Source organism: Cololabis saira, chromosome 16 (assembly GCF_033807715.1).
Source record: "Cololabis saira isolate AMF1-May2022 chromosome 16, fColSai1.1, whole genome shotgun sequence".
Lineage (NCBI taxonomy): Eukaryota > Metazoa > Chordata > Actinopteri > Beloniformes > Belonidae > Cololabis > Cololabis saira.
In genome coordinates, this window is record NC_084602.1 from 21493480 (window position 1) to 21505489 (window position 12010).

The 12010-nt window shown below is 43.6% G+C and overlaps 1 protein-coding gene across 5 annotated transcripts in view; it reads right to left on the reverse strand.

Moving 5' to 3' along the window:
- Positions 1-12010, reverse strand: part of kidins220a (kinase D-interacting substrate 220a) — a 53111-nt gene that overhangs the window by 4514 nt on the left and 36587 nt on the right. For 2 of the 5 annotated variants that reach the window (XM_061742878.1, XM_061742879.1), the window contains exons 24-27: positions 6478-6656; positions 3570-3784; positions 3148-3261; positions 2532-2591 (exon numbers count right to left, since the gene is read on the reverse strand). In XM_061742878.1, the coding sequence (XP_061598862.1) occupies positions 2532-2591; positions 3148-3261; positions 3570-3784; positions 6478-6656 (568 nt within the window). Of the gene's footprint in view, positions 1-434; positions 468-2531; positions 2592-3147; positions 3262-3569; positions 3785-6477; positions 6657-12010 lie in introns of all 5 variants that reach the window. The other 3 variants (XM_061742880.1, XM_061742881.1, XM_061742882.1) reach the window with 3 other exon arrangements.

Genomic DNA, 12010 nt, shown 5'->3' on the forward strand with positions numbered 1-12010 from the left:
TCTCTCTGAAGAGCAAAGTTCTCGCTACTTCCTTTTCTTTCTCCCTCCCTCCCTTCCTTCCTCTAACATTCCCTCTCAATCTGCCTCCTGTGCCGACCTCCTACTTTCTTTTCCATCACTCCCGTTCTCCCTGTCCCATATTCCCTCCGGCTCCACCCCACGGTTAATCGGGACCAAAGACACGGTTTCGGACTTGACTTCTATCAATGTTCATGTCCAAGCAGGAGAAATGTTGCTCTAGAAATAAACTATATTAGTGATGTGACGACTAAAGCACATCCTAAGTTGTGCAAGTCTCTTTCTACAGCATGCTACACAGAAATGAACCATGGATTTAGTGTTAAAGATGAGCTAGATATATGTGGATGATGAGGAAATAACGCTGAATGGGGAGATGGGGAATAACTGAATAAATCATGAAATCAAAGGTGTACCTTCTTTAATTTGTAAGGCGGCGACTTTAAGTGCTTGATAAGGAGACAAAAAGAAGTCAACAAACAGTAAACAACCCACAGATAGATTCATCACGCTGAAACCGACACTGGATGTACGAACAAAAAAAGGCGGGGAAGCAGAAATCAAGGCAGAGAAGACAGACCGACGAGCAGACAGACAGCAGCGCACATGTTGAACTCGGCAACAGGGGGACATGAGGGATACAGACAGCAGCGCAGACGTTTATCCGTCTCACAGCAGGGGAGGAGACGGCTTCTTTACAGCTGCTACGCAGCCAGCGCACACCATCGGCCTGGAAATGTAGAGGCCACGAGAAGTGGAATTATTAAACAAGAAGATTTTGTTTTTGCTGGAGTCACAATCTTTGGACACAGAAGGGAATGTAGAAAAAAAAAACAGAGAGAAAGGAAGAGCCAGCAAAAGAATGAGGCAGAGAAAGAAATTCAGGGAAGGCTCCTTGATTCATACAGCAAGCGTGTCTTCTAGGAACGTGAGTGAAAGCATAAATGTCTGTGTGTGTGTGTGTTTGTGTGAACCCTCCCAGTGTGTGTGTGTGTGATAAGACTGTAATTACAGCCGGGCCGTGCTCAGGGCTGGGCAGAAGGATGGGGAAGAGGAAACAGAGCCCTGTGAGGGAGGAAACGTCTTGGTATGAAGATAAGCTCTACCAGCGCTGGGCTCGTTGTCAGTGTACTGTGTGTGTGTGTGTGTGTGTGTGTGTGTGTGTGTGTGTGTGTGTGTGTGTGTGTGTGTGTGTGTTGTCAGCCCCAACAGTTGCTCTGATGATAATCCCAGCAGCCAGAGGAATCCATACTTGCACTTACATCAGCTATGCAATTACACCCTGCTAGTCCTGCTCACACATCCAAAGAGTCGCACACAAATATACACAAACACGTGTGCAGATTTGTAACAACAGGCACATGTAAGTACTACACAATGAGATTAACTATGAACCTGAAAGGGGGGTGAAAGATGGAAATTTACCCTAACCAAACAGGAGGATGGAGATATTACAGCAAGAAAAAAAAAAAAAGGTATAAACTTTCAGAAACAGATGAAGGTATAAAAGACGGGATTAAAAAAGAAATTAAAGACCGACAAAGTCCAGAAAGATAAGCTGTAATGGAAAGGAACATTTCACAGTAATCTATATTTAAATCTTTCAAACAGCTCCTCTCAATACTTGCTGGTAGTGCCCTGATAAGTGACTTTGTGGAGCAGAAATCTCCTGAACAGTGTTATCATTAAATTGTTCTAATAGTAGCTACTCCCTCTGAAAGCGTATGAATATCTGGATGCAGGTGTTAAATTCTTTTTTTCCATTTACTGCAAAAGTAAAGAAAAAAAACCCATGTGCTTGTGTACAAGAATCTCATTTTTAAAGTTTTACCTGTTTATAGGAAAATCTGAACTTTGACTTTGTCAAAAGCAGAACATACTTCATGCCGATTAGTCTATCTATAGTCTATGCTCCGTCGTCTCGACGCTCGTTTCGATGGTTCGCAGGAGGTCACATGACGTGCTACCTGGAAGCCAATCAATTTTCTGATTCAACTTCAGCAACAGGAAATGTTTCAGAGTTTCTGGTGCAGTTAGAAGATAAATAGCTGATATTCCCGGCCGTACAGCTGCATAGAGACTTCTGGAAAGTAAATTGTTTTGAGCTTCTATTTTAATGCACCTGTTTCACATCTTTAGCTTGCTAAAACACGAAAGCAAGTCGTAACAGGTCAGTGCTGCTCAGACTACACGGAGAAACCAGAGTGTGTCCTGTGCCAATAATTTGACCTTTATTACACACTGTGGACATTCTTATGAAAATTTCTGTTTATGACGATTTTAAATGCAGCTGAAGCATTACAGTGGTCAGAAAGCAGACTACATTATGCTCCTCTGGCCTTTCTGAACCTAAGCTATGAAATCCACAACCTGTCAAACATAAAGACATGCATTTTTCCATGCAACACAAAAAGAAAAGTGAGCAGTTTAAAGCAAGAAACGGTTATCGTTGGACCAGTTCTGTTAATGGTTAGTATTTGTGTTAATCCATCTGCTGGTGTTAGTCAGGTTACCATAGTGAGGTCAGAGGGGCTTGAGGGGAGGCCTTCTCTGGCATCCTCTGCAATAACATCCTGACGTGTGTGCAGAGTAGAAACAAAGATTTGTACAAGAGGGAAGATTAACGGAGGCTAAATTCATGATCATGCAGTTTATGAAACAAACAGTCTTCCACTTCTTTACTTCTGGCTTTTCAAATCAGAGAAAATAGCCCCCCCCCATCAGGGTCAGGAGCTGGGCTGTAGTTGGGTTTAGGAGCAGTGGAAAAGGGCGCAAATTAAATCAACAGAAGGCAAAGAAAAGTAAAGAAATATGTCAAACTAAAATGTGTTACGAAGAGTGACAGAGTAGGTTGCAGGGAATTAGGTAAGTGAGAAAAGAGGAAATGTTAAAAGAAAGGGGCTAAGATTTTTGTGTTTATTGACACAATGGATCCCAAAGAAGGTCAAAAACCCAATAGTGAGACTCTGTTTCATCATGTTTATCTGTTAATAAATGAACTGTGAGAGGAATAAAAAGATCTCATTCTCATAACGTTGATTTATAACAGAAAATACAGCTTAAACATGTTCAATCAAATCTGAGATAAAAGCACATGTGAAATTGATCGACTGATTCTTCTTTACTTACAAGTCCACTGGTGTCCTGGGGTTGACCGGGTTGTTTGATGGGGGGGCGCAAGGATGAGGGGGCATGGTGGGAGTAATGTCGTGGCAGGTGATACACGTGATGGGGGAAATAAGGCTACGAGTGGAAGGAAGAGGGGATATGAAGATGCAGATGGGGAGGGGAGAGGAGGTAAACAAAAAAAAAAACAAAATAAAAACATATGAGGGAGTTCATGCACAAATGAGTTGGGATTTGGTCTGCTTATGATCAATATCCAACTAAAATAACTGCGTGAAGAGCAGCTGCTGAACAATGCACACCCACCAGTTCTAGATTTATGAAATGAACGACATGAATGAACTTCTCTCTCTATTTAACAGAACTGGGGAGCTGTAATGAGTGGAGGGCTGGTCATCTAAACGTGAGACCCCGTTATGTCTCACCCGGTTGTAGAAGGGGTGCTGAGGGCCCGTCATTCCACTGAAGTAGGAGCTGTGGGGCTGAGGAGGAGGTAGAGACCCGGGGAAGGAGCCCGCTGGGGAACAGGCGGCTGAGTGCTGGCCGTATCCTGGATGGTGACGCGGTACCGCTTCTTGCAGGGGCAGCGTGGGATAGGTCACTCCTCCGATGTGCATCTGCTCCCTGGCCGCACGCACGTCTAAGAAAGGGCAGAGCAGAACAGAACAACATCAGTAGAGAGAGCAGTGTCTATCTGTGAGGATGACTTGGCGATGACGATAAAGACCCTTCAGATCCACCTACGCATCAATAACTTCAGTTTATGTTATCATCTCTGGAGAATTCAGAGAGTTGTGAAAGCGAAGAGCAGCATTCTTTGTTGTGGCCAAAGCTCTGCACAGAATGACTAGAGCACTGTCGCTGAAATGTTTGATTGAACAACTAAATCGTTCAGTTTAAGTGGGCACCGATCACAGCAACCTGTTGGCCAGCATGTGATATATCTTCATTTTCCAAATTGCATGCCAGCCAAGTGATGATTCTGTTACTTATAGTTTTTTTTTCCCGTCTCTGACAAATAAATTAACACATGCAATAAAAAGATTCAATACTATGAGCTCCAAAACATAATCTCAAATGCTTTGCTAGATTCATTTTTCTTTTAAATCAATTTGAATTTAAGAGGAATCTGAAGGAGCCAAGTCGGGAGCTTTGGAAAATTCTCTGAAATATAAGTGAAATGAGCCCACAGACAGAACAGAGTGGCTCTGTGTGGCTGGCAAGAAAGTAAGAAGCAGACAAAAGCAGGCACCAGAATGTCTCCTGGTCATACGAGTGGATGCTGAATGACACGCAGACTGAGACCCAATCCAGCCTGTGAACACAATGGGGGCCCTATAATGTGAGTCAGGCCCATGGGCGGGTATCACTGACAGCACTGCCCACTGGCTGGCCACGGGACACCGGGCACCAAGTACCAACTGGTCACGGGGAGAGTGGAGGGAGCAGGATGACTAGGCGGGAGTATATCGGTCACCTTCTGCTCCCTGAGGAAGCGTACGGAGGTGAAAACACCCACACATGTAAACACTTTCCCTGAACACATATGGTGCATACACCTCACGCTTTTAGGAAACGAGCCCGTCTGTACGGACCGGACATGTGGTTGTAGAACCTGGTCAGCCGTCTCGTGACTCAAGGAGGAGTGAGTGAACAAGCCTTTCTGTCTGAGCTTGTGTCGTCTGCGGTCTCACAGGACTGTGTCAATGACGCCTAGTGTGAAGCTACTGCATCACTCCTGTATAGACTCAATGGCCACTGACGCACAGAAGCAAAGGGACAGCTCAGTGCTGGCTCGCAGTGAAATGCTGATGCACTTTTACGTCACAGTAACTACAAACTGTGAAATCTGATGCAACACCACAGGCAGATTTGTGACAGCGACTGGAAATATTGTCCCGACTCCACAGCGCTGGAAGTGGGAAAAAAAAAAAACCTGCTCGGCATTTGATTGTTTGGAAATAGGAAGCAAGCTGTGGGTTATTGACAGTCCCTGCAGTGGGCGATTTCAGAGCAAACCCTGCTGCAATGATATGAGTAATGTCACTTCACTGCCAAATAAGCTGGCACTGATTTCAACACATCACATAGAAACAGTTCTCCATTTCTAAATATTATTGTGTAATGTTTTTTGGAAAAAAAAAAACAAAAAAAAAAACAACCTTATACATGGCTTTTCAGAAAGGCTGTGACATGTGGTTAAAATCCTCAGAAGAGGCAGCGGAATTAGCTCAATTATGTTTGACAAGTTGCTGTTCCCATGTTAAAAATTAAACCTTCATACGTCCCCTCAGTCTCCAGACTGTAACATAATCTAGAGATTGTATTCAGTACTGTCGAGTGCCATTTACAAAGCACTAGTAAGGAAAAATCTTTCTGACAGAGCGTTAATTCCAGCAGCAGAGCCTCAAAGACTATCAAGGTTCAGACCTGGAAACATCTGGAAACCCAACCCCCTCACAAATAGGCATGGGGCGATATACGATATTATCGTATATCGCGATAAAAAACGGCCGCGATAACGTTATCGTGGGGTACTGTAATTATCGCCAATTGTTTTTTTTTTTTTTTTTATTTATTTATTTATTTTTTTTGTCACACAAGGCTACCAGCCAGGTAGAAGCCAGTGTTATTTTTTTTCATGTATTTTATTAATATTATTTATTATTACTGTTTAAAAGAAAAGGAAGACGTCCGAGTTAGGAATCGTATGTTATCTTATTATTATTTATTTAATATTTTTTCAGAGAGTAGTACAATCCGTGTGCATTTGACTACTGTGGCACTTTATTTTCACTCAATCTTTGTGTTGGCCATGCAGCTTTTGTTTTGTATACTACAGAGCAGTGCCTTTATTGTATTATTTTTCCAGAGAGCCGTACTAAGTAGCAGGCAGCCAGCCACTGTTAAAGTTTCAGAGAGTAATACAATCAGTGTGCATTTGGCTCTACTTTGTCACTTTATTTCTATTTGTCACTTATTTCTTTCGACTCTCAGGGAAGTATTTTCTTACAAAAAAAGAAAGTTCAAATAAGTACCGGTACCGGTACTATAGTTTACACTTTGTAATGCATAACATTTACAGTACACTATTTGTTCTCTACCTCAAGTGTCACTGTGTTGAGATTGATTTGAGAATAAATGTTCTGAAGGAACCAGTGGATCCACGGTTAGTGTTTTTCCTTGCATTTTAAGAATTTTATAAGCGACACACTAATATCGTGATAATATCGTAATCGTGATACTTTTGTCCACTAATATCGTGATATGAAATTTTCATATCGTCCCATGCCTACTCACAAACTGAGATGCAGTATAGGTGTGTGTATGGACCTGCTATGATCTCCCTGAGCTTGGGGTCCAAGTTGACGGTGCATGGCAGGAACATCTCCACGTCTCTGGCGGTAAGAACGGGGGTCCTCGAGGAGAGGAAGATCTCAAAGCTTCGGATGTCTCCATCGATCTCTAGCAGGGGCTCAACGTCCTTGGTGGTAGGGATATTTTTGGAGATTCTTCAAGACAAAACAAAAAACAAGGGAGTTTTGAAGGGTATAGATGGTTTTAGCTGAAGAACAGAGTTTACACAAAATTCTGACTTGTGTACTTGAGCGGGAAAAAAAACAAAAACCTGAAGCGTTAAAAACATGAAAAAAGAAGAGGAAATGGTAAGCTGTACTGTTAAGATTAAAATGATATGCCAACGGTCATCTTCTTCATGAGAGCACAGAGATAACTGGATTTAGAAATGGCAAGATAGTAGAAGAGGAGGATGTTCGAGGACAGATAGAGCGAGGGATGTTATCTTTTCTAAACAGAGGAGGAAACCTGAGAAGATGACAATCAGGGTAATTTAGCAAGCAGCAGACGGAAGCACGTCATGATGTGCTGCTGCGGTTAACATGATGTTTGTTATCATAGGCTCAGAGTAAACACCGCGTTTGGAGATTGCTCCATTACTGTGTGATATAGTTTTTCCGGTCCACGCTGCAGGAGGAGAAACAAAACTTTCTATCATATTAACAACATAAGACTTTAACATTTTGAGCTTTTAGAAGTCTGCACCTACAGTATACATTAGCTCAAATCAGTTGTTATGAGGTGGCAAAAACCTGTTTTAAATTAACATGAATGTAATGAGATACAAATTTGCACGTTCAGCTCCACAAGGTTAGAGATGATATCGGCGAAATCAAGGATGGGATTATATGGGTCCAAGGATGAAAGGGATCCAAACAGTAACAAGTCACAGCAATCAGCACATCTTGTTGATCCTTATCATTCAGACATGAACATATCAAACCCCAGTGACTTATGACAGTCAGTGGCCATTCATCACAAGAGTGTGCAGCTCTTATCAGATCAACGAGGACACTCCTCCGTGGAGATATTTTTCACATCCTTGACTCCATTTGTCATCCGAACCCTTCATCATTTTCTCAGAAGCTTTTCCCCCGCCGTTTATGCCGCTTAATGTTGTCTCCTTTCTCTCACCCGCCTCTGCATACATCGCCGACCTCGTCTCCTGGTGCGCCCAGCTGAGGTGGCGCCTCGTAAATCTGGGTTTTCCCCCTTAGACTGATCTGTTTTTGAGAGCGAACAGAGGCAGGTCTTTCTCCGACTTGATTGGATGATTAGTGCCCCTGCTGCAGCACGCTAGCCAAGTCAGAATGAGGTCAGCATAAGGCGAGGGTTTAACACAACACACTGTTAATTAAAACTATCAGCTTGTCTAATTCAGTTATCCCGACCAAAATGTCCCCTCTCAGCCTAGTCTGGTGAAGTTCTCATACCTCAGTAATGAGTGGCCAAAGACGGGACAGAACACTTGGTTCAAAGTTACATAATCTCCATTTCTGGCTCGTCCTTCTCACTGACGGTCCACAGAGCTTACAGCGGGTCAACAGGTAGCGCTCCATTCTTCTGTTCAAGGACATTTTGACAGGGCAGATGGCAGTGATGGACGCAACTGCTGCTGCAGAGCTTAAACCTTTGACTCTAGGTTTACAGAAAGACTAGGATCGGTGTGTTCTCGTGAGATCTGGAGACCACTGACTATCATTTCACTTGACTTCTACTAACCACACACCAAACTTCCACAAACTATCCTGAGATAAAAACCTTTACGTCAACCAACCCCAGATGACCTTCCCTCAGGAAATCACTTCTCAGAACCGTCCAGGTGGAGCACACCGACCCATTGTCCCTACATCAGTGCCAGCACACAGTCAAACACACTAAGAGATGATAGTACGGGCTGTGAACGGGCAGGACAAAGAAGCACAGCTGGCTTCAGCGAACAAAGCCTTCTCAGTTTTTCTTCCACTGGAACCTTTAACAAGACCCAAAAGGTCGAGGAAGCTCCATGTTGGCATACAGACTAACCCTGCTCATATGACCTCGGAGGATGAGCGTGATTGTGACGCATACATACAGAGAGAGAGAGAGAGATACTTCATTAATCCCGAAGGAAATCCAAAAATGTGTGCACACACTAACACACAAAAAGGCTTGCGATAATTTAAATATCTCTGACAAAAATACTTGCAAAGCACCTGGACAGAGAGAAGGAGGAACTTTGAAGGGTGGAGCATGTGTCCGTGCCCACGTGCAGACTTGTGTACAGCATGCATGTGTGGGTGTTTGTTCCTTTTCTCATGAACTGTATTAACCTGCGTAGACACTGAAACAAGCCTGTGCTTTTCCCCTTTTCCAGCTGGCTTACTGCTGTTTATTTGTGGGTCTGCAGACACAGACCAGCAGGAGCCAGTGACTCACGCACAAATATACACTCATGCATGAACATAGGACACTTTTTTCTACGCAGGGAACTCCCACTTTTTACATAATCTTGTGTCTTCTCATCAAGCCATGTAAAACAAAAATCATTGAATGAAATGTGGAAACTACAATAATAGTGAAACTACGGTCACCTCAAAGTATTTCATTCATGGATCTGTTAGAACCTCAATAATTTCATTCTGTGTGTTTGCTCTTGCAAACTGTTGCGTGCCACAAACATAGAGGCATAGAGACAGCTGCGTCCTCAGAAGCCATGCATGAGCTGCTGAGAAGAACAAGTCAAGGACATCCATCTCCGAGCTGCATCCAGACAGATGGAAAGAGATGGGAAGACACTGAGAGTCAGAGGTCTGTTCCTGATGTTCCCTGCTGACTGGTCAGACATGTCTGCAGGCAGTCAGACGCTGAGCAGAGCTCCCATTTACACTAAAGCCTTGTGAGGTCATTACTAAGACCCCGTCCACACGTAGCCCGGGTATTTTTAAAAACGAATATTTCCCCCCTCCGTTTATAAAAAAATTTGCATCCACATTACATCGTTTTAAAAAAAAACCCCTTCCACACATAACCGAAGATCTGCGTTTTCGACCACATTCATAAGCATTATAAACCTGTAGATCATCTGCGGCTCCCGGGGAAGCTGCGGCTCCGCGGGCTCCGAGGCGGCTCCGCGGGCCCTACACCGTAGGGTGCGCGTTGCCGCGTACCCAACGGCGTAGGCTCTGCGTCGGTGTAACGCAGTAAGTGGTGGTCAAGACCAGAGACCATTTATTTAATAAATAGCTGGGAGAACAGATGCTGGATCATCTGTAGTAAACAAAAGTTGCACGTCAGAGCAGATTTGTTGTTGTTTTGGAGCATAATGTGACGTTCGAAAACGCAAAACTCCGGTTGTGTGTGTCTACACGCATCTACATAAACGGAGTTTTCAAAAATCTTCACTTTGCCCGGAGTTTTTTTAAACCTTCGTTTATTTGCGTTTTCATGTGGATGACAGGTCAAAACGTAGGAAAATATCTCCGGTTTAGCAGATATCCGCAGATATCCGGCTACGTGTGGACGGGGTCTAAGAGATCCAGAAGCACCAATCAGTAGAATTTGGAAAATTTAAATAAAAATACAAATGTAAAAAATACATAAATGATGCCCGCATACAGAGAGCCAATATGCTGATCTGCAGGATGCTACACAGCAAACATTACCAATGATGTGACAAAAGCAGTCTGCAAATGAGGTTTCTTCACTTCAAAAGCAGTTAGCTAATGGAGAGTTCTTGGCCTTACCATTATATAATAATCATGGATCATGTCAGACTTAGCAGTTGTTATCAGCAACCACTAAATTGCTCGACAGCAGTTAACGATGGAGCACCAAGGAAGCCATTGAGTCATTTCAAGCAGATGAAGGATGTACGAGATAAAGACAGTCAAGCATCCCAGCAGCCGTTCTTGCACAATAAGCCCATTGACAGTCGAGCTTATAGCTACTGCAGAACAGGCAATCTGGTCCAACCACTCTGTGTGACGTGGCCACTGGGAGCCTTCTGAGCTCATCCAAATGCTAATAGGTCCCAAAGCTGACTGGAGCATAGCCTTTTTTCTCCTCTCAACCTCCCACACACTGCAGCTGATGGGAATAAGCAGAGCTCATCCATCTATCTCTTACATGCACTCTTTGGGCACCAAAAGTATGAATATGCCACTTGACTTTGGTTTACAGCCGCCCTCTGTGCTTACGGACAATATTCGCACACACGCCACAAAGAGGTGGTCTCTCTGCCAAACATTTCCATAAAGGGACCCGAAGACAGAGGGATGCCAGGAAAACAGACGGCCGCTTGTGCACATTGTGTTTGAAAAGCTTAAGAGTTTCATTGTCGGACATTGTGTAACCAGCACAAGAGCGCGTGGGTAAAGAAGTTAACCAGGCCCGGGTCCGTCACATTCCTCTCCTGGTCAGAGTCGTGTCAGAGCTGCTGGCAGTGTATGCCAAGCGCGTGGATGAAAACAGCGAGGCCCGCTCTGGGAAAACAGGGGATAGGCAAGTTGGCGCGTGGACTCTCAGCATCAATGCTGAGGGAGGTTATTGTTACAGTGAAAGCTGCCAAGGCCTCCACCACTCAAAAGGCAAAGAGAGAGAGCAAAAAATATGTTTTCACTTTAGATGACGCCATGTTCTTTGTCTCCTTAAAATCCAGACGTATTTCCATGATTTAAATCAAATGCTTCAAGTATTGCGGACACTCTCTGTATCAGATTTTCTCTCACTTTCTCCTTTCCTCGCATCCCCGGCGCTTGGCAGAGCCAACTGACAACTTGCGGCAGTGTCTGCCTTCCACATACATTTGTGGCAAAGTTTAGTTCAATAATTGAAACTTTCTTGTACTAAACTGGACCTGTGCATCCCAAAGCAAACCGCAGAGACAAGCAGGCTAATGGGAAACACACCATGCTGATGGAAGCCAAACAGCTTCGGCACAAGCAGCCTCTCGGTGAGACGGACTAAGGGCTCAGTGGTTCCCTGAAATCCTGATTAAACTCATGTGTAGCGCCGAAACGGAGCCTTCCTTGTTCTAGACCCTTAAATCCTCAGCTGAACCCTCCACTAGGAACAAGTAAGGCCTCATACGGCCTCATACGGCCTCATACTTGACAAACAGGAAAGCAGTAAGCCTCAAATTAGAAATTTACATAAAAGAGGGGATTCTGAAGCATTGGAGGCGTAGTTTGTTTACTGTGACAATAACTGTAGCATGAACTGAAATGGTTATTTATTAGACATAATGACCAGCAGATAGGCCATGTGGTGCTGAGTTAATTGGACTTGACAGCAAAAGTAAAGCCAAATATATATCAGGAGATTACACATCTGAATTATATCCCACATGGAACTTGGAGTGATGAATGTGACATATAAGGCTTGGACTCCTCAGGTTAAAAGAGCAATCTGCTGTTTAACTTAACTGAAATGGAAAAACAACTATAGAAAAAAAAATTAAACAAGTAGAGGAGGATAAAATATAATATAAACAAACTCCAGCTCCAACATTTTTTACTTGTTGTTTTCT